Source organism: Lynx canadensis, chromosome E1 (genome assembly GCF_007474595.2).
Source record: "Lynx canadensis isolate LIC74 chromosome E1, mLynCan4.pri.v2, whole genome shotgun sequence".
Classification (NCBI taxonomy): Eukaryota; Metazoa; Chordata; class Mammalia; order Carnivora; family Felidae; genus Lynx; species Lynx canadensis.
The window spans coordinates 49,215,041-49,237,769 of record NC_044316.2 but is presented as its reverse complement, the minus strand read 5'-3'; the positions used below and the strand labels follow the sequence as shown (position 1 = coordinate 49,237,769).

At 39.6% G+C, this 22,729-nt stretch overlaps 1 protein-coding gene across 1 annotated transcript in view; it reads left to right on the top strand.

Annotated features, from left to right (window-relative positions):
- The window catches only part of ABCA8 (ATP binding cassette subfamily A member 8), a 75,102-nt gene that overhangs the window by 4,460 nt on the left and 47,913 nt on the right, over positions 1-22,729 (top strand). Inside the window, exons 2-10 of the mRNA XM_030296096.2 lie at positions 2,961-3,062; positions 4,233-4,437; positions 7,963-8,127; positions 12,236-12,342; positions 13,233-13,459; positions 15,721-15,862; positions 16,167-16,352; positions 17,366-17,513; positions 20,677-20,845. Of these exons, the coding sequence (XP_030151956.1) occupies positions 2,967-3,062; positions 4,233-4,437; positions 7,963-8,127; positions 12,236-12,342; positions 13,233-13,459; positions 15,721-15,862; positions 16,167-16,352; positions 17,366-17,513; positions 20,677-20,845 (1,445 nt within the window). The 5' untranslated portion in view covers positions 2,961-2,966. The remainder of the gene's footprint in view (positions 1-2,960; positions 3,063-4,232; positions 4,438-7,962; positions 8,128-12,235; positions 12,343-13,232; positions 13,460-15,720; positions 15,863-16,166; positions 16,353-17,365; positions 17,514-20,676; positions 20,846-22,729) is intronic.

Below are 22,729 nucleotides of genomic sequence, written 5' to 3'. Positions count from 1 at the left end.
CCTGGGTGGCTCAGTCAATTAAGCATCCAACTTCAGCTCAGGTCATGATCTCACGGTTCATGAGTTTGAGCCCCACATCAGGCTCTCTGCTATCAGCACAAAGCCTGCTTTCGATACTCTGTCTCCTTCTCTCTCTGCCCCTCCCCTGCTCTCTCTCTCTCTCTCTCTCAAAAATAAGTAAACATTAAAAAAATTTTTTTAATGTAACAGAGACACAATAAAAAATTGGCAAGTCCATGATCGGTGGAAAAATTTAATAGAATTCTATCATAAAATGATTGCTCTAGCAAATAACATTCAAAAGGATGCTGAAGGTTCGAAGAACACAATTATGAAAGATACGTACAAAACAAACTAAAGGGTGACATATGGCTATTTCAAGCAAACATGGAGTATTTCCAAATATTAAAATATGCTGAACCACCAAGGAAGTCTCAAGGAATTTCAATGAAACAATATCTTACAGAGCAGCACTTCCTCAGACTACAGCATGATCAAGTTAGAGACCAAATATTAAAAAACCACTAAAACCAAAGAAATGCAATATTGTAGGGGCTAAGTAGGGGATCCTAAGTAACATATCTTGTCTGTAGCTGTATTTACATTTCATAGCAAAACTAAAAAAAAAAAAAGGCAACAAATAACACACATCAATAAACATTTACGGCTGGGATGTGTGGGGTAGTTTTTAGGTGGTTCTGCTGATCTTGGATAAGTTTTCTCAGATCTCTGGGGTCTGGCTGGCCGTCCTTTGATGTCGGCTACTCTATACTCGGATGACTGGGATGAGTCCGCTGTTTCATGTGCTTTTCATCCCAGAGGCTAGCCCAGGTATGCTCTGATAGCAACGGCAGAGCCACAGGAACAAGAAGATAGATTCAAGGTCTCATAAGGTCTAGGCTCAGAACTGGCACAATTCTGGTAACAGAGTGCTCCCATCCCTCTCTACAGTCAAAGTTATCATCTGCCCTCAAGGAAGGAACTCCAGAGTTGTCAGACAAAAGGTATGGACAAAAGTAGAGGTGAAGAATTGGAACTTCTATGTTGAATAGGAGTGGTAGGAGTGAGTGCCCTTGTCTTGTTCCCGATCTTAGAGGAAAAGCTTTCAACCTTTCACCATTGAGTATGATGTCAGCCATGGGCTTGTGGTATATGGCCTCTATCATGCTGAGGTTTATTCTTTCTGTGCTTACTTTTTTGAAAGTTTTTATCATGAAAGGATGTGTATTCTGTGAAATGCTTTGCATCTATTGAGATGACCGTATGATTTTTACCGTTCTACTCGTGTGCTGTATTACATTTATTGATTTGCATATATTGAACCATCCTTGCATCTTGGGGGTGAATCCCATTTGGTTGTGGTGTATGATCTTTTTAATGTGTGGTTGTGTTCAGTTTGCTAAAATCTTGTTGAGGGTTTTTACATCTATGTTCCTTAGGGATATTGGTCTGTAATTTTCTCTTCTTAGAGTATCCATATCTGGCATTGGCCTTGGGGTAATGCTGACCTCATAGAATGATTCTGCAAGTGTACCCTCCCCTTCAGGTTTTTGAAGTCTTTGAGAAGGACTGGCATTCCTTCTTTTTTGAATGTTTGGTAGAATTCAGTGAAGCTGTGTGGTCCTGGACTTCTCTTTTTTGGGAGGTTGTTTAATTTTAATTTTTTATTTTTTTATTTGAGGGAGAGAAGGAGAGTGTGTGCACATGAGCGAGTGAGGGGCAGAGGGAGGGAGGGAGAGAGAGAGAGAGAGAGAGAGAGAGAGAATCTCAAGCAGGCCCCATGCTCAGTGCAGAGCCCACTGTGGGGCTTGATCCCACAATCGTGGGATCATGACCTGAGCCAAAATTAAGAGTTAGATGCTTAACCAATGGAGCCATGAAGGCACCCCTGTTGGGAGGTTTTTGGTCACTGATTCGATGTCCTTCCAGCTTTTCTTTTGTTACTCATTTCTAGTTTCCTATTCTCACGGTCAGAAAAGAAACTTAGTATAATTTCAGTTTGTTGAAACTTGGTTTGTTTCCTGTTGTATGATCTATCCTTGTATCTTTTGGGAGGTCTTGGATATGTGAAAGCATCCTCTCTCCTCCTTGGATGATAGCCTGTCTCTGCTTTGTATCAGTGCTGGATTCCCAAGCAAACCTCAGCAATAACTCACCTTTGCTTAAGAACGGTGGCAGAGAGGTTTCCCACCGCATTCTTAATGGTAGATGGCCATTGCTAACTCCATGCAAGGGTCATGTTGTGTCAAATAAGGTGTGTTTGGATGGATGTTGTTGCAGCCCACGGGATGACAGGGAAGCCTGAATGTCAAGCTATGGGCACAAGGACTGGAGTGCTCTGTCTTTGCAGTGGAGAGCAGAAGGAAACAAAAGTCTGGGGGAAAGGCTCCAGCTGTCTCAGGCTCCCAGATGCATTACTGCTCTGTGGTCAAGAGCTGTTGGAAACACACAGTGAAACCTGTACCATCCAGATGCTTTGCGCTGGAGCAAATCATTTCCTCTGAGCAGTGGGGGGGAAATACATTCTGTAAGAACCAGGAAAATGAACCCCTCTGACACCAAAAAGAAGAGTCTTTTCTTCCCGAAATGCCTCTTCAGTCCTTTCTCCAGGCAGTTTTACATCATGGCGGCTGGCAAAGGAAAATATGTCTAGGGCCCACATCCACTTTCACAGAGCGGGCTGCAAAGGATGACTTTTGAGCTGAGAGGCAAGAAAATGATGATAGACACAATGCATGATGAACAAATGAGGGAGTAAAGAGTTTGGACGTGGGAGGAAAAGAAAGCCAGGGCGGCGGGTTATGAAAAGCTAACTTCGGAACTCTCAATTCCTAGCGCTCATGTCTAGCGCTGCAACGATCAGCCTGCTCTGATCTGTTTTGATTGTTTGTTTGTGGGAAGATTTCTTCTCATTAAGGCCATTGCATTTATGTGATTGTCTTGTCTTTCTTATTAAACAGGGCAAAATGATTAAGAGGGAGATAAGTGTGTGTCAACAAACATGCGCATTATTATGCAAGAACCTTCTTAAAAAATGGAGAATGAAGAGAGAGCCCTTAATGGTATGCCTGTCCTTCGTATTTACAGGACGAAAATGTATATTCTTTGGGAAATAGCTATACTATATCTCCCCTTCCAAAAACAAAACACAACCACCTTTCTGTTGCAGAAGAAGCTGTTCCTCAAACTGCTATCTGTCTGCAGGCATTTCACTTGACATAGACCCTAAATTGAGGTCTTAAAGCACTGAAGCTGGCCAACAATAGAAAATCCAATAAATGTTTTAAAAGTCAATGGTCACGGGGCACCTGGGTGGCTCAGTTGGTTGAGCGTCCGACTTCGGCTCAGGTCATGATCTCGCGGTCGGTGGGTTCGAGCCCCGCGTCGGGCTCTGTGCGGACTGCTCGGAGCCTGGAGCCTGCTTCGGATTCTGTGTCTCCCTCTTTCTCTGCCCTTCCCCCACTCATGCTGTCTGTCTCAAAAAAAAAAAAAATTAAAAAAAATTTTTAAGTCAGTGGTCACATTTTTGCTAGTGTTCCTAGTCATGAGTCATCAGGTCCAGATGCTGAGATTCTGAAGGCACGGTAAATCAACCCCCGGAAGTAGCTGGCGGGTATTTTCGGTTTTGAATCTCTTTCTCTTTTTAAAAATACATTATTCTCTTCAAACAAGTGGAAAACTTGGAAATGCCATTAGTGCCAAGAACAAAATTAGTATTAGCCCCTATAATTCTACCATACAACAAAAATCCTGGTTAAACTCCAGGGTCTTTTTAAAATCAGGTAGTTACAGCTTCTCCGGTTGCCTGAATCGTATGGAGTTTCCAATACCAGACTCTTGCCTTGTAGCCAATGTTTTATTGCTAAGGAAGAGGTGCCCTCGAACTGTCTCATGTAACGCTGGGCTTTGAGCAGAATCCGATACAGCATGAGTAGTTCCTGCCCACTGGTAAAAATTTTTGATAGGTCGCCACTGTTGCGTCTCATACGTCCATGATCAGTGCATGCTTTAGACTGGTGCTATGGATCAATACATTTGAATTCCTACAAATAACTCATTGGAATTAGAGTTCCATTTGTAAGGTACATTTGTAAGGTACATATTTTAAACAGTTCCTAATGTGGCACACATTGAGATCAGAAAGATGAATGAGACAAACTGTATGCCCAAATGATTGTGGATAACTGATTCAAACTCATAATTTTCTTTATTCTTTGTCTTGGATTGTGTAGGAATGGCTAAGCTCATTGCTCCTACTGCTTTTTTTGTATGAATATCCTATTTATCATGAAGCTCATGATTTTTCTTCACTGCCCGCCATGGACCTGGGACCAGTAGGTTCATTCAATGATACTACATTTGCTATTGCATTCACACCGGTCACCAACGTAACCCAGCAGATCATGGACAAAGTAGCCTTAGCCTCCTTCATGAAAGGTGAGTTTTCTGGCAACCAAAGAGAAGTATTTCTGATGGCAATATTTGGTTCAAGTGACTTTAGATGCGTGCATTTAATTTGCATTTCAGTGGATAAACCATGTTACTTGTCAGATTTTCTAGATTATGTGAAATTGGAGTGCACAGTCTCTCAAGAGAGAACTCTTGATCTCGCATAGGATTTGGGGAAGCATGGAATATAGAGTTTGGCAGACTTTGAAAAGCAGGAGTGTTAAGGAAATCGTTGACATTGCCATGGAAGCATTATTACTAAAATGAGGCTCTCCCTCCAGCGTTTGCTTGTGATGAGTGACAAAAACGGCTAGTCTTTCCTTGAGTTTGATTATAGGAATTCTTTCTCCACCTTTTTACTACCAAAAAACAGCTTTACTATATTTGAGGATTCTATGGAGGAGTGAGTATTCATTGTGTGTTTCAGATTTCCACGCTTCCATGTTAAGATACTTATCAATGAAAAATAAGAGTAAATATGTGGATCCTGAGAAACTTAACAGAAACCCATGGGGGAGGGGAAGGAAAAAAAAAAAAGAGGTTAGAGTGGGAGAGAGCCAAAGCTTAAGAGACTCTTAAAAACAGAACAAACTGAGGGTTGATGGGGGGTGGGAGGGAGGGGAGGGGAGGTGATGGGTATTGAAGAGGGCATCTTTTGGGATGAACACTGGGTGTTGTATGGAAACCAATTTGGCGATAAATTTCATATATTAAAAAAAGAAAAATAAGAGTATTATTACTGTCAGGATCACTTCCCTGAAAACTAATTTTTTTAAATCAGAGGAGAAGCAGCCTGGTGCAGAGGTAAGAGAACTAGTCTTAGAGTCAAAGAATGCTTGACTAAAAGTGTTTCTATGACTGGGTTTGCATTGAGTTTTGCAAGTCATCAACTTCTCTGAGCCACATTATCACCATAGTCAAGATATGATAAACAGTGCTATGGTTTTCATGACTATTTCAGTTGAGAATGAGAGAATCCCAACTCAGCTTGTCTCAAAAAAAAGGGGGTGCTAGACGCTTAAAGGAAAAGAGTATGGATAGAGATGTGTCAACAACAAAGGAAGAAATACGTCTCCAATTCTTAGGTCTGTAGTATTGTGTGCTGGCCTCATTCTCAGGTTGGCTCCCCCCCAAACAGAAGCTGACTTAGTCTGTAGAATCTCCAGATTTAAGCCCTACCACAAACAATCCCTGTGAAAAGCGTACAGAACAGTTCAAAATAATTTTAGAGATTAGACCCGTTGGAAAAGTGGTCTACTGTGGATTAATGTTGGTCTCGGTCCACCAAGAACTAATCTCATTGGATAGAAGAATATACTATTGTCATTGCCCATTGGCTGGGTTCCTACGTCACTTTGCAAACCACATCCAAACGACGTGGTATGTGAGTGGGAGAGTGGCAGTATCCCAGATGAATTTTGGAGTGTTTACTAGAAGGGGGACTGAATGTCAGGAAAATAAAAACAATTCTTTGCAAATATAAATGCATACCTCCAAGGGGAATCTATGGTGATCGCCCTATAATTGTGAGTTGAGTTATAATTTAAAAATGGATTAGAGCTTGCACAACTTTGTGAATATGCTAGAAATCATGAAGTTGTACAGTTTAAAGGATGAATTTTATGTTCTATGAATTATATCTCAATTTTTAAAAAGAACATAAAAATCTGCCTTGGAAGGTACTTCGTGTTAATTTTGAACACCATAACTCTCCACCACGAGTATTACTGTGAGAACTTTTGGATCTTTTTCTGCCCGGTCCCTGGAAATCCGTAAAATGTCTCTTCTCTTTGTCACCTTATGCCCCATGATGCTAGTACAGCGTATGTAACCATTAATTTTGTGCTTGGATTCTGACTCCTTGACTGTATTGAGTATCCAGAAGTCCACCTGTCTGTAATCTATTTGGAGGTTCTGTGGTCACAGTTCCCAAATTATGTTGGGCTTTTCCTTCCTGTCCATGCTTCGCTGCACACTTCCAGGACAGGTGGATGGTTTACAGCCAAACTTGTTTTCCCATCACGCCTCACCAACCACCTCTGCCTTACTTCCTTCCAAATTGGAATGTTTACACTGTGCATCTCACCTGCAAACACTGACCCCACTTCTGATTCAAGATCATAGCCTGATCGCTCTCCACCTAAGGTGTAGTCTCCTTGTCTATCCCAACGCATGTTTGCCTTGGTTCACAGATGTCCTCGTAGGAAGTCACAACGCTATGAATTTGTGCCTCTCAGCAACACCCTGGTTCAAAGTCCCCTGCGACAGTTAATAAATATTCATTAAATGACTACTGCGCACAGGGTCTTTACGTCAAGTTTATCTTTACAATGAACGCGTTGTTATCTTTGTGTCATAAATAATGTAAAATTGTAAATATTCATTAAATGCTATCGTGTGCTAGATTTTTATAGAGACTTTATTCTGTAGTAATAGAATATGATTCTATCATATTGTTATTATGTATTTTACTTTTTTATACTCTAGTAATATTCTGTACTACTAAAAATAGGTATTATTATGTTTATTTTACAAACAGTGGAGATTGAGTAATAAAGGTTATGTGACTTGCTCAGGATCACATGAGTTTAAGGAATAGATTCCAGGAAAAAAAAAAAAAAGTAGTTTTATCAAAATACATGCTGCCTTCTTTTTTGACTTCATCTTCAACACTCCCATCCAACCCAGGACTCTCTTTGTATTCCTTCTCATCTTTTCAGTCTTAATGAGACATCTGTATGGTGTTGAATACACTATCTGCAGAAAAGAGGGATTATTTTAGTGATGTCAACATAGTCGACATATTTTTTTAAATTTCTCACTCTTGTTTTTAGTCTATTTAGCATACTGTCAGGATTATTAAAGGAAAAAGAATTTTTATAATCATTTCTACCTGCTGTAAACCAGAGACTAAGCCAGAGACTAACTGTGATTTAAAAAAAAAAAAAAATGGGGCGCCTGGGTGGCGCAGTCGGTTGGGCGTCCGACTTCAGCCAGGTCACGATCTCGCGGTCCGTGAGTTCGAGCCCCGCGTCGGGCTCTGGGCTGATGGCTCAGAGCCTGGAGCCTGTTTCCGATTCTGTGTCTCCCTCTCTCTCTGCCCCTCCCCCGTTCATGCTCTGTCTCTCTCTGTCCCAAAAATAAATAAATGTTGAAAAAAAAAAATTTAAAAAAAAGATATATGCATGTGTTTACTACCATTGGAGATTTATTGCAAAGCTAATTCTTATGTGAATAGTTTAATTGGAATGGAGTAATATTATACGTGATTGAAATTGGTTCAAGAACTACAAATGAAAATAAAATAACTAATTTTCATGGAGTCCTTCCGAATGTGTCTAGATGAACGTTAGCAATGTCTGTTCCCAAATTTTACTCCTCCTGACTTACTCAACGGTGATATTTGATTTTGTTTTATTTCCAGTGAAAGCTCTAATAAGCAATTTAACATGGCCTCCTAAAGTTGATCTCTTGTAATTTACTAATCAATATATGCCTTTCTTGTAATGGCAGATAGAGAAGTCTTGGGACTGTCCAGTGAAGAAGATATTCAAGAATTAAGGACACATTATCTTGCAGAAATAATACAAGTCAGCTTTTCTAATACATTCTCGTATCATTTGAAATTCTCGCTGGGATACAGAATCCCAACGATCAAGGAACACAGGGAACATACAGGTAACTAGCTAGCTACCCAGTTCCACTGCTCTCTATTACAATTATGTTATAGGCTGTACATGGGAACATATGTTAGCACAGCAAATTTAAAAACCCCTGCCTGTGATGTGATGTCAGTAGGATAATCAACACATTTTAAAAATGTATAGTGGTTTTGGGGTTTATTAATATACTGTATTAGATGGTTATTATATATGGTTATACATATGTACATATATTTATACATGTATTGTACACATGTATTATATGTACATGTATTATACACATGTATTATATGCATGTATTATATGTACATATACACATATGTACATATACACATATATGTACATTATATACACATGTATTATATGTACATATATATTTACACAGGTACGTGTATATATATACACATGCATGTATATGTATACATATCTATTATATGTAATATGCAGTTGTAATATATTAATTTTAAAGGAAAGTATATTTGTTTATGGATAAAATAGAATAAACTTCTCTTCAAGTGTCTGAGTAAGTTTATTCTTGAGGGCCCAAAATGAAGAAGTCACCAAATCCAAACTGATTGATTATTATTAATACTGTATGGTTTTGTCAGTCTCAGTAACGAAGAGATTTAGGTTTTAGCTGCATGAGGAGAGGTGAGAAGATCTGGGGTTTAAATGAGATGAAAATTTCTATATTAATGTGGAACTTGAGGAGACTCTATACTCAGTGAAGAAGTGGACAAGAAAAAAAGCCAAGATGGTCTTTAAAAGAGTGAAATTATAAGTAATTAACACAGTATGATATTGCCATAGTAAAAGACCAATGAAACAGAAGGAAACCTGGAAAAGTCTCACCTAAACATGAAAACTAACATATGACTGAGAAGACATTGTGATCAGTGCTGGGAAAATTCTCTCTCCATAAAGAATAAAATGAAATTATCTCATTCTTAACAGTCAATTCCAAGTACAGAACTCAATGGAAAACAAATTACTATAAACTGTCTAGAAGTCAATATAGAAGAGTATATTTATAACTGTTGGATAAAATAGAATTCTTAAAGCAAAAAATGCATCAACTACAAAAGAAAAGACGGCTAAATTCAACTAGATAAAAATTAAAGAATTACCTTCACCAAAAGACCTCAGAGAGAGAGTGAAAAGTAAAGGCAAAACTTGTGATGAAATGTTTATACAAATAAAACTAACAATGGGGCACCTGGGTGCCTCCGTCGGTTAAGCATCTGACTTCGGCTCAGGTCATGATCTTGTGGTTTTTGAGTTCGAGCCCTGCATCGGGCTCTGTGCTGACAGCTCGGAGCCTAGAGCCTGCTTCAGATTCTGGGTCTCCCTCTCTCTCTGCCCCTCCCCTGCTCATGCTCTGTGTCTGTCTCTCAATAATAAATAAAATGTTAAAAATTTTTTTTTAAAAAAAACTAACAAAAGGTCAATAACCAGAATATAGAAAGATTTTCTTTGGATAAATAAGGGGGAAAAAACGTAGAAATAGGAAAGGAGTGAAAGATATAAATAGGAACTTTGTAGAAGGAGAAACACAGATCCAGAATGCACACATGGACAGATGTTTACCTGCATTAGCATTCAGGCAAATGCATTTTGAAACCACGTTTAACCAGATTGGCAAAGAACAGTAAATAGAACAATACAAAGTATTGACAAGGATCTGTAACAAAGAAAATCCAATTGTTATAAAGTATTTTAATTCCACAAAAATTGAGAAATTTTATTATTACTTTGAAGATGTGTATAACCTGTAACCCAGCATCATAGGAATTTTATTAGGGAAAATCTCATGCCTATTGAAGATTTGCAGCCTATTCTCCTCTCCTTCCTTAGGGCATAGAATAATTGTTTTTAGCTATAATTAGATACCTAGACTCAAGGCATTGAAAAGCAGATGTGAGTTCTCTACAACCTTTCCTCGCATACTTCTGCAAGCTAGATAGAAACCCTGTCACCTTGGGACCCTTAGATGTGAAACAGAGGACCTTGCACCCCTCCTTCCAAATATCTGTGCTGAATCTATAGTCTGAGAAGTAAACTTTTGCTGTGAAAAGACATTGAGATCTGAGGGTTGTTTGTTACTAGGCATATTGTAGACTATCCTGACTGATACACACATATTATGAGAAGACATATATAAGGACTTTCATAGCAGTAACCTTTTTTTTTTCTTTGCAATAGTAAAAAGAAAAAAAAAACCTAACCAAATTATCAATAAGAGAATGGATAAATACATTGAATTATTTTCTTTCAATGTGGTTCTACACAATCATAAGAAGAAAAAATAAGGCCATAAATTTCAAAATCATAATATAGAATAAATGAAACAAAATACAGAACAATCACTGTAATGAGATGCAAGATATAAATACTTTTTTAAAAATTTTAATATTTATTTTTTTTTGAGAGAGAGACAGATTGCTAGTAGGGGAGGGGCAGAGAGAGAGAGGGGGAGACCCAGAATCGGAAGCAGGCTCCAGGCTCTGGCTGCCAGCATAGAGCCCAATGCAAGGCTTGAACTCACGGGTCATGAGATCATGACCTGAGCAGAAGTCAGACATTTAACCGACTGTGCCACCCAGATGCCCCAAAAGTTCTAAATTACATGTATAGTTTTGAGATACATTGTAAAAGCTTAAAGGCATACGTGAACACAAAGTTCAGGAAAGCAGTGAGCCAATTAGGAACTCGGTGCTAGGAAAAGCAATTAGATCCTAGGCAATATACTGGGGTTTGCAATTATATTTGTAATGATTTATTTATTTTTAAAATTTGGCCACGGGTACCTATGTGTTCATCGATTTAGGCCTGAACTATTTTGAAATGATTTTTAAACGGTTAAAATTTTAATGAAACTCACACATAATTCCAATATTCAATTTTAATTTTTCATATTAAATAATGTCTCTTTTTTTAAATGTTTATTTAGTTTTGACAGAGAAAGAGAGACACAAAATCCAAAGTAGGCTCCAGGCTCCAGGCTCTAAGCTGTCAGCGCAGAACCCAATGCAGCGTTCAGACTCACAAACTGTGAGATCATGACCCAAGCCGAAGTCGGACGCTTAAGTGACTAAGCCACCCAGGTGCCCCATAAATAGTGTCTCTTTAATGCAGTTTCATACTCAATGGACTGATAAGCTTTTTTTTCTTTTTCTTTTTTTTTTTTTTTTTTTTTTGGTAAGAGTTTTTTCTTCAAAAGATGTTCCGATTGACATGATTTAAACATAGTAGTAGGTCATGCCCTCCAAACTCCCAGTTGCTCATTACTGCCTGTGGTGTATTTAATGCTAGGCAAAGCTTTAGTTCTCAATCCGTGTGAGACCTACTAATCCTTGGAAACACAAAAAGATTTTGTTTTGACAATACAAAATCGTGAAGAGAAGAGCTCAACAAGATTCTTTCTTTTTTTAATTTTTTAATGTTTAGTTTTGAGAGAGAGAGAGAGAGAGCACAGGGGAGGGGCAGAGAGACAGAGGGAGACACAGAATCGGAAACAGGCTCAAGGCTCTGAGATGTCAGTACAGAGCTGATGCAGGGCTTGAACTCACAAACCACGAGATCGTGACCTGAGCTGAAGTCAGACACTTAAGTGACTTGGCCACCCAGGTAGCCCCTCAACAAGATTCTCGATGGGTGAAGAAGCACGGAAGGTAGTGGAAGAAAGCACGGTGAATTCTCATTTAATGCAGAATGTTCCCTACAAGTACTCTGCCTGCCCTGCTTTGAAAATCATTACTCCCATTTATATTTTCCTTTTTTTTAATTTTTTTTTTATTCTTTATTTTTGACAGAGAGAGACAGTAAGACAGAGTATGAGTGGGAGAGGAACAGAGAGAGAGGGAGGGAGATACAGAATCCAAAGCGGGATCCAGGCTCTGAGCTGTCAGCACAGAGCCCAATGCGGGGCTTGAAATCATGAACTGCGAGATCATGACCTGAGCCGAAGTCGGACACTTAACCGACTGAGCCACCCAGGCGCCCCCCCCCCATTTATCTTTTCTTAGGCTTTGAGTCAAAATAACATTTGGAATCTGTAGCCATTGTAAAGTGCACTGTCTCCTGCGATCAGAGCTGAAACCATCCATCATCTTTTTTCCTTAAAGGTCATTGTTTTGAAATGAGTACTGAAGAGGTTAGCTGCCAAGTTTCACAATACTGGGAAAAAGGTTTTCTGGCTCTTCAAGCCGCTATCAATGCTGCTATTATAGAAGTGAGTACGAATGTTCCCAGCTAACTAACGTTCCATGCAGATTAACGGTATGAGAAGCCTCAAAAGTTTCATGGAAGAATACAGAAATGGGTAGCCTTATTCTTTTGCTTGATCACTGGTTTTGTTTTCTTTTTTTTTTTCCTAAGTTTTATTTATTTATTTTTGAGACAGGTATGTGTGTGCAAGCGGGGGGAGGGGCAGAGAGACAGTGAGACAGAAAGAATCCCAAGAAACCCAGGAGAGAATCCCACACTAACAGCATGGAGCCCAATGAGGGACTCGAACCCGCAAGCTGTGAGATCATGACCTGAGCCGAAATCAAGAGCCTGATGCTCAACTGACTGAGCCACCCAGGTGCTCTGATCACTGGTTTCTTTAGATCGAAGTTTATTTAAGTTGATATGCCATGGGGACAATAGACATACATGGAAGGGAAATTTTCTCTCCCAAGGACTCAACCTTGTCAGGAAGCCAGGCATTTAATAAGAATCTTAGTAGAATGGGAAAAGGAGATGCAAATAAAGTCCCTGTAAGTAAACAAGCAAAACTTCTCAGCCTAGAATGCCATGGAAGAATTCCTAAGAATTCCTAATAAGAATTCCTAATGCCTTATGACGTAAGGTCATAAAGGCACTTCAAGCACATTGTAGGGCAGTGTTAGGCGGGGAGGTGATTAAAACACACAGTAAATTTGGAGAACTGTGAGAACCTCAGAATGCCTGGAATCCAGGCTCCAAGTGGGCCAGTGGTGGAAGAAGGGAGTAAGAAGTTAGGCTAGCGTCACAGCCAGACCGACCAGTTACGTATTCAGAGGAAAACAGACGATTGAAAAGGAAACGAACGTGCTATCCATTAAAATACAAATTTTGTTTACTGATGTATTTCCTCAGACCGCAACAAATCATTCAGTAATGGAGGAATTGATGTCTGTCACTGGAAAAAATATGAAGATACATCCTTTTGTTTATCAAGGAGGTGTTGCCACTGATTTCTTCATTTTCTTCTGCATCATTTCCTTTTCCTCATTCATTTATTATGCGTCTATTAACGTTACAAGGGAGAGGAAGAAGATGAAGGGCTTGATGAGGATGATGGGTCTTCGAGATTCGGCATTCTGGTGAGTAAAGCGTAGCACAAATGAGTGAATGTCGGGATTCGGGGAAAGTGGGCTTCTTCAAAGCATCAGCACTCAAACTGAATGATTTTCCAGCTCTTCCCTATGAATGGGGTAAATTCTCCTTGATGTAATGCTTGTCAGGATAAGGCTGTGGATTACGAGGCTTTTTGGACTGAAGAAGAAACATCAGGGTTGGGTTTGTGAGGTGGCTGTGAGGTAGAAATAGTGAGGGACGGCCGTTGAGTCTACTGGTAAGAGACTCAAGGTAGAAATGGTGCATTTGGGTTTCTAAGCCAGGCGGCCGTGGAAGTCAAGCCAGGATGGTACTGAAAGGGGAAAAAAGAAGTCAAGGGTTAGAGCTCTCTTGAGACTGAAGATCTAGCATGATGGATATATTTGAGGGAACAAGTCAGCTGTATGCGATGGCGAAGAGGGGCTGTGTAGTTTGAATTGAAAATCTTGGGAGCTGGGTGATTCCAAGGATGGACAAAGCCCTGTGTTGAGAGAGAACCTGAGCATGACTGAAAAAGCATAGACGTGATGTTCGTCACAAGGGGAAGGTAAAATAACAGAGACACTCGGAGGCCAGGCGGAATATGGGAAGGGCGACAAATTTGGAATCTGGAAGAAAATCCTATAGATTAATATTGAACTCTTTTTTTAAATAAGTTTGTTTATTTTGAGAGAAAGAGAGCATGCGAGCAAGGGAGGAGGAGAGAGAGAGAGCCTGATGCCGGGCTTGAACTCCATACCGTGAGATCATGACCTGAGCCGAAACCAAGAGTCTGATGCTTAACCGAGCCACCCAGGCACCCCTATTGAACTCTTCATTGAGTTAATATTGGAGGGAAGTATGGCCAAGCAGTGAAATCTAATGACTCTAGACTTGAAACATAGTTACTTGACATCTTTGTTCAGTAAGTTCTTTGTGTATAAAATGAAGGAAATAATGATGTTTCTGCGTAGAGCTGTGGTGGGCATAACGTGATTCGATATTTGCTAAGTTTGTAAAACACGGTCCAGCATGGAGTAATTGCTATATGTGTGGGCTATTATTTTGTTGGTTTTGCTGCTATCTTTGCCTTTTATTATTTCATTATATCCTTCAAAGAATATTAATCCACGTGAGAAAAGAATTGAAGAAAGGAAAGTGAACTATCCTAGCTTAACAGTAAATGGATGGAGTTAGAGACCAAGTATGTAGACTTTTTGGTGTACGCATCCAGAGAAAGAAGAAAGCTTCCACAAAAAGAGAAAGTGACAGCACTACACATAAGGAGGAATTTTTTTTAACTCTGAGGAAATTCATAAAGCTCCTCACCCCTAGACAGGCCCCAGAGAGGAGAAAAGATCTGAGATTCAGGGCTCCTGGGTGGCTCAGTCAGTTAAGCATCCAACTCTTGATTTCAGCTCAGGTCATGATCTCACAGTTCATGAGTTCAAGCCCCGTGTTGGGTTCTGTGCTGACAGCGCGGAGCCTGCTTGGGATTCTGTCTCTCCCTCTCTTTCTCAAAGTAAATAAATAAATTAAAACTAAAAAAAAAAAAAAAAAAAAATGTGAGATGCATGGAGGGGTTACTCTGTACTAGGACAGGGTCCCGCATAGACATGACTTCATTGATCTAATACTGTAATATTATTCCTATTGTCCAGAGCAATAACAAAACAATGAGGGGTTACAAAGTTTGCCCGAGGTCACAGAGTATGAGTACAGCAGAGAAAAATCTTTGAACCAAAATCAATCAGACTGGAAGACTATTTTCTCCTTTTCTCCACAATGCTACGTGTGTGTGCGTGTATTTACGGGTGTGTATTTATGAAATTAATTTTAGGAAGACGAATATTCCTAATTCCTAGAGAATTCTTCCCAACACATTTTCCTTGTATTTACATATCCTAAAACTCAATAAATATCTACCGAAAGGATGAGTGAATCGATGAATAATGTTAGAATCGATCCCAGGTCCTCCTTTCAATGAAACAGGAAATACTCGGGGCGCCTGGGTGGCGCAGTCGGGTAAGCGTCCGACTTCAGCCAGGTCACGATCTCGCGGTCTGTGAGTTCGAGCCCCGCGTCAGGCTCTGGGCTGATGGCTCGGAGCCTGGAGCCTGTTTCCGATTCTGTGTCTCCCTCTCTCTCTGCCCCTCCCCCGTTCATGCTCTGTCTCTCTCTGTCCCAAAAATAAATAAACGTTGAAAAAAAAAAAAAAAAGAAAAAAAGAAACAGGAAATACTAAAATAAAATCTTGTTTCTACCTTAGGCTCTCCTGGGGTTTACTCTATGCCGTCTTCATCTTCATTATGGCGCTTTTCTTGGCACTTGTTATAAAATCTGTCCAGTTTGTCATTCTGACTGGCTTCGTGGAGATCTTTATCCTTTTTTTCCTCTATGGACTGTCTCTGGTGAGTTGGTGAACTAAATTGCTTTCCATTCAACTCTGACCCTAAGGATCAAGTGTTGGTTTCCAATTAGGTTAATTATTCTCCATATCCCTTTTCATCACTGTCTGCTATTTGCCCGAGAACATCTATATATGTGATCTATAGTGTTTTGTAATGCCAGCTTATAGTGCAATTTGTAGAGAATAGTTTTGTATTATAGACAAAAAAGATGTAACTCTAATTTTGTGTATTAAATCCTTTATTTTGTTATGCTAATGATAATCCTTAGAGAAATATCAAGCAAATGGATCTTCTCTCATTTTAGATAGCTTTGGCTTTTCTCATGAGCGTCTTGGTAAAGAAATCTTTCCTCACTGGTCTGGTCGTGTTCCTTCTTACCGTCTTTTGGGGGAGTTTGGGATTTACGGCATTGTACAGGCACCTTCCTACATCCTTGGAGTGGATTTTAAGTTTTCTGAGCCCCTTTGCCTTCACGCTTGGAATGGCCCAGGTGAGAAACAATCTGATTGTTTATCGATGGCATTTCCTAAGCATCTTTCCCCTCTGGAATTCAGTTGTCTATCGTCGTCTCTATGATGAGCATTGTAAGATTTAAAGCCCCAGTGCACAACACTTGGAAATTGCAAAGGTGAACTTGTAAAGCTTTGGATACACTGAGCTCAGCAAAATAAGCCATTTGGTGAGTGAGAAAATGGAAGATCAATATATAATTCGTTAGAGACAATCTAAAGCATTTCCTTTGACTATTAATTAAATATGTATCTGATGCTGCAAATCTAAGTCTAAATCGTTATTCCAGTTTGTAGTTTGACTTAGTAATTGAATAGCTTAGTGATTGATGGTCCAAAGCACCATGTAAAAGAAAATCAAAGGTTAAAAACCTCTTGAAAATACATGAATTGACCAGTGAATTACGTTTCTGCTCATCAAGTGTCCTTTGTCTTTATCTGATTCTCACCGTGAACTCACTTTGCTGTCCCTCCAATTAAATGGCAATGTTGATCATTACATACATAATTCTTAAGGAAAGGATTATTAATTATAGAAGACCCATTAACTTGAACATTATAGACAAGCCCACTTTTTCCACTGGTTCTCCTTAAACACACCATTTTTTTTGTGTGGGTTTCTTTTTTTTTTTCCCCAAGAGCATGAACTCCTTCTCATGTAGTAATTTTCGAGCAGGACCGTACCTTTGTCCTATTTGGTAAAAATTTATCTAAGGTTAAGCTCAAATGTCATTTTTTCCCATACTTCCCTTCCTCCTCCTAATGCTCCATTTTCACTTGGTACATAGTTGAATCACAGTAATTACTAAATTTCGTTATACTTGGTCACATGCCTATGCCTTCCAAAGATTTGAGAATTTTAACGTATGCAGTTTCATTCAACTTAGTACTCCCAGGATAGGGCAAAAAGTAGCTATTTTATATTTCTGCCAAACTGAACTGTTCAAAATTTGTCAACCTAAGTTCCTTAAATTAATTTCTTTTTAATTTTCAGCTCTTACGTTTGGAGAATGACTTGAATTCTAATGCATTTCCTGATCCATCAGACTATTCAAATCTGATCATAGCAACAAATTTCATGTTGGCTTTTGATCTTTTCCTCTATATGGCACTGACGATTTATTTTGAGAAAATTTTGCCAAGTGAGTAGTGACACAACGAACATTGTTCCCTAAAACAAATCTCCTAACACACGTGTTATTTATATTTGAAAAACTATTTGGGGCATCAACAGGAAGGAAATAAACAAGGTCATTGCCAATGGCCCAATTAGTTATTTCTTGCTACTTGACTGGTCAGAACTACAGCTTAAATTTTGTTTATAGGATCACTGATCTTTGAACTCCACTATGATTTAAGCTTATAGTTTGTTTCTTTTTAAAGACTTGCTTAGAAAGCTATTTCCTAAATGGGTCTGGCGTGATACTCACTTAGCTCAGCAGTTCTTAGCCCTGGCTGTATGTAAAAAGGACCTTGAGAACTTTAAAAATACCAAGCACAATTCAACTCTGAGAAATTCTGATTCAGTTCACCAGTGGTGGGACCAGGGCATCTATATTTTTAAAAATCTGCCCAGAGTGTCACAATAGGGAAGTCAGTAGGTCGTAAATTTTTATTTTTATCACCTTGCAAGTTAAAAGAATATGAGTTCATAAAAGCAATGATCTATGTTATTCACAGAGGCAGCAAAGCACCCACCCCAGTATCTGACGCACACAAGGGACTCATAAATAGTTGGGGTCGAAATGCTAGCTCATTTTCTTCTCCCTCCTTTTATAGTCAGTCACAGGCGGGGTTTGTGTCTTGCACCTGTGCATCTGCTGTTCAAAACCGAATGCCAAGGCTTTCTTCACCCCACATAATCCAGCATTCCACTTGTGGTTACATATCCAAAGGAAAGAAAATCACTCTCTGCACTCCTGTGTACATTGCGGCCATTATTCACAGTAACCAAGATATGGGAACAACCTAAGTATCCATCAGCGGGGGAATGGATAAAGAAAATGTGAGATATAGGGAATCTTATTTAGTCTTTAGGAAAGAAGGAAATTCTGCCATTTGCAGCAACGTGGATGAACCTTATGGAGGACATTATGCTCGGTGAAAGAAAGCAGACACAGAAAGACAAACACTGCATGATCTAATTTATACGTGACATCTAAAGAAGTCAAAAGAATGGTACCAGAGAATAGAATGATGGTTACCGAGGGCTGGGGGAGTAGGAGGAATGGGAGATGATAGTCACAGGATACAAACTCTCAGGTACAACATGACTAAGTTCTGGACACCTAACATACAGTATGGTGACTGTAGTTAATAATAATGTATTGTATGCTTGGAATTTGCTAAGATAATAGGTCTCAAGTATTTTCAGGACACACACACACACACACACACGCACGCAGAAAAAATGATAACCATGAGAGGTGATGATATGTTAATTAGCTCGATGGTGGTAATACCTCACAATGTATGCATATATCAAAACATCACATTGTATATGTATACAATTTTTATTTGTCAATCATACTTCAATAAAGCTAAAAAATTATGAAAGTTATTAATGAAATCAACACATCGAATAGGTTTTTAAAAAGTCAAGGGGGTTGCCTGGGAGGCTCAGTAAGTGAAGCGTCCAACTCTTAATTTGGGCTCAGGTCATGATCTCGTGGTTTCATGGGTTCGAGCCCCGTGTCGGGCTCTGCACTAACAGTGAGGGGCCTGCTTGGGATTCTCTCTCTCCCTCTCTCTGCCCCTCCCCCGCATGCGCTGTCTCTCTCTTTTATTTTTTTTATTTATTTATTTTTTTAACGTTTATTTATTTTTTGAGACAGAGAGAGACAGAGCATGAACGGGGGAGGGTCAGACAGAGGGAGACACAGAATCGGAAGCAGGCTCCAGGCTCTGAGCCATCAGCCCAGAGCCCGACGCAGGGCTCGAACTCACGGACCGCGAGATCGTGACCTGAGCTGAAGTCGGACACTTAACCGACTGAGCCACCCAGGTGCCCCTGTCTCTCTCTTTTAAAAAGTCCAGGATTAATCACTTGTACAAAGGGACAAAGGGGAAAGAATGAGGGCAAAGGTGCAGAGAAACATCTTGAGGCAGTGAATTGATCATGTTGTTGCTCTTAGATAATCCCTTAATAACAATAACTGTCTCTGCCCTTTAGAAGAGTCCAGAATAGTAGATGCCAGGATCTACAATTTTGGCTAAAACATTTGTTATATGGTTAGAATTATTTGCATCATCATTCATTAAGCCTGAATGTAAGCCTGAATCCAAATGGTGACTTTGTTCAAAATTCTTTTAAAGATAAGAAATATGAAGGAGAGAAAGGAAAACTAACTGGCTAAAATGACAGAATTCTGTAATGGTAAATCTGGAGGTAGAACGAACCCAATACAGCTACGTGCTTTTGTTGGTTAGATTTCCTAATCAAAGGAAAGAGATACGATTAATTATATATCAAATGGCAGGTGAATAGAGAGTGTTCGGTCAATATTGAATGAACGAATGAATGACAACACGTGAAAAGTACACATAATTTGAAAGCCCATCATCATTACACTGGAGGTCCCTTGCAGAATATTAGGGAAATACAATTTTTGTATTTCATAATGTCTCCTAACACGTAGGGAAACGGAGGTGATAATTAAATGCAAATACACTGTGGATTAATTTCCAGAAAGAGGTTCGTGAATAGTAAATTTGCTTCAGAGGAAAGTTATTATCTGGGGATGAAATAGAGGATAAACCCAAAGTAGCTTTTTGAAAAATTCCACTCTGTTAAATTTCAATAAATTGTTTTGCCCCTCTTCTCGCCCTTTCTTACAGTGTGTCCCTTATTTTCGTTAATTCCTATAATCCTGTTCTGTTTTCTCTTGGAATATTTGTATCCAGTAGTGGCTTCCGAGTCTCTTCTCCCTTTGTGGGGGGTGTGGGGGGCACGATACTGGACTCCTAACATAGCATTCAGGATGCTTAGCATATCTCGCATTTGTATTCTAGTATCTGGCTTTCTGGGGATTAAGAAAAGTCCTCACATTTACTTAAATTCCTCCTGGACTTTTTCAAATCCCAGTTTCATTTTCTCTGATGGGAACAATTATCATAATAGAGACATCTTGGTGATTTTTTTCTCCTGACGAAACTACACATGTCAAGGAAAATATGTTCATTACCTGTGCTGATGACACGTTCAGGTTTATGGGCAAAGGGGTCCTATTGCTCTGCTTTATTAGGGTGACTCTTTCCCTTAAACTGATGACTGACCCAATATTTAATTGTCTCCTGGCCATGTAGATAAATATGGACATCAATATCCCCCCTTGTTTTTCCTGAAGTCTTCCTTCTGGTCACGGCAACCAAAAGCTGATTGTGTGGCCCTTGAAGATGAACTACATTCTGATCCTTCACCTAATGACTCTTTTGAGCCAGTGTCTCCAGAATTCCATGGCAAAGAAGCCATCAGGTAACAAGGATGCAAATGAACAGGGCCAAGACCGAGACACTAACAGCACCTAAAGCAAGCACAGTTCTCTTCTGTGCCCTCTAGACGGCTCCAACCTAACCTCCATGCTACCTTCGTCATTTCCCAGTTCACGTTTAAAGAAAAATTCCTTTAACCCTTTTTTATCTCATATCGTTGGCTTTTACATTAAATACTAACAGGGGGCACCTGGGTGGCTCAGTTGGTTAAGCGTCCGACTCTTGATTTCGGCCCAGGTCATGATCTCACGGTTCCTCAGTTCAAGCCTCGTGTTGGGCTCCATGCTGAGCGTGGAACCTGCTTGGGATTCTCTCTCTTCCTCTCTCTGCCCCCCCTACACTCATGCTAGTGTGCATGCACGCTCTCTCTCTCTCTCTCTCTCTCAAAAAATAAGTAAATAAACTTAAAAAATTAATAAATTCGAATTTAGATTGCACCAACAAAAATAATTCAACGAAAACCCTGCCTGTATTCTCCATCTTTTATCTGTTGTTTCTCCCCTCCATCTGTAGCCTCTCTCATTTCTTTGCCCGGTCTCATTTATTCACACTTTGCCCTACCTCATTTTTTATACTCCTTATGTTTTTCTCTGTTCTTTTTTCTTGTTTTAACTTCTTTCCTCTTCTACGTATTGCCTTTTCAAAGAGAATGAAAGAGTAGGGGAGAGGTAGGGAGAAAGGATCTGGAGATAGACCCAAGGAGAATTGAGGAAGATGTGCCTTAGAGTGTCCTGCATGCCTTCATTCCAAATGTGTGTTTTGCTTGGTGCTAGCAACTTTTCTTTCCAAATAAGAAAACAGGAAGAGAGTCCTCCAGATCCCTGACTGTTCACATCTTACTCGTCCGTCAGTGACCCCCCACCTGTCAGTCCTTTGTGAATGGTCTCAGATGACCTCAGCCTACAGAGCTTCTAGAACCTGTTCCAGTTTTTATTTCTGCCTGTTCCATTTTTATCTTTTATCCTTACGTCTGTCCTATGGTTTAAGCTGGGTTGAACTTCCAGCAGAGCGGCTGGGAGGGAGCAGAGCAATGGCTTTATTTAATCTGCTTCATTTAATCTGTTTTCTATTTGTTTAATCTTTATTCAATTTCTTTTTGTATTCTATCTCTTTAGCATCTCACCCAACTAGAAGTGCTGTGGAGTGATAGTAAATGGGGTGAAAATAGAGATGAAGAAGCTAATCAAACAATTCAGTATGAATGGAACCCGAATCACTTGAAGAATAGTAGATGATACAATAAGAAACATAAATTTGATTTAGTTGATGGATTATATATTTACTACCCAATAGAATAAAACAGATAAAGTGCCTAGCGTTCCAGATCTGTAATAGCACCCAGAACATGTTAATTCTATTCCTTCCTATTATCATAATCAACATAATCTAACCAATATCATTTTATGCTTATTGACCGTTTACCATGAACCAAGCGCAATGCATACAAGATGAACTATGTTACTCAACCTCCACCACAACCCTAAAACACTCAAAAGTTTGAGGTTGCAAAAGCTGAAACTTACCTGGAACAAGTACGTTGACTAAGGCAACAGCTACTAAATTCTGTATAAGACTGTAAAACCCATGCCATCACTGTTACAATCTTTGCCTGTCTTCCTTCCTCCACCCTTGTGCCTCTTAACCTACTCCTGGAGACCTTGACTCAAGATAACCAAAGATACCTGTAACCTGTGCCAGTATTGCATAATGAACCTTTCAGTATCAGATGCCCATGTTACCTGTCGGTCTAGCTTCCTTGGCTTTGCAGTTTAGAGATGATCCCTGTTTTCAGTACTAATGTCAGGCCATACCCTAATCTTTGAAATCAGAAGGACTGGTAATGGGATCCAAGCATAGGTAAATGTAT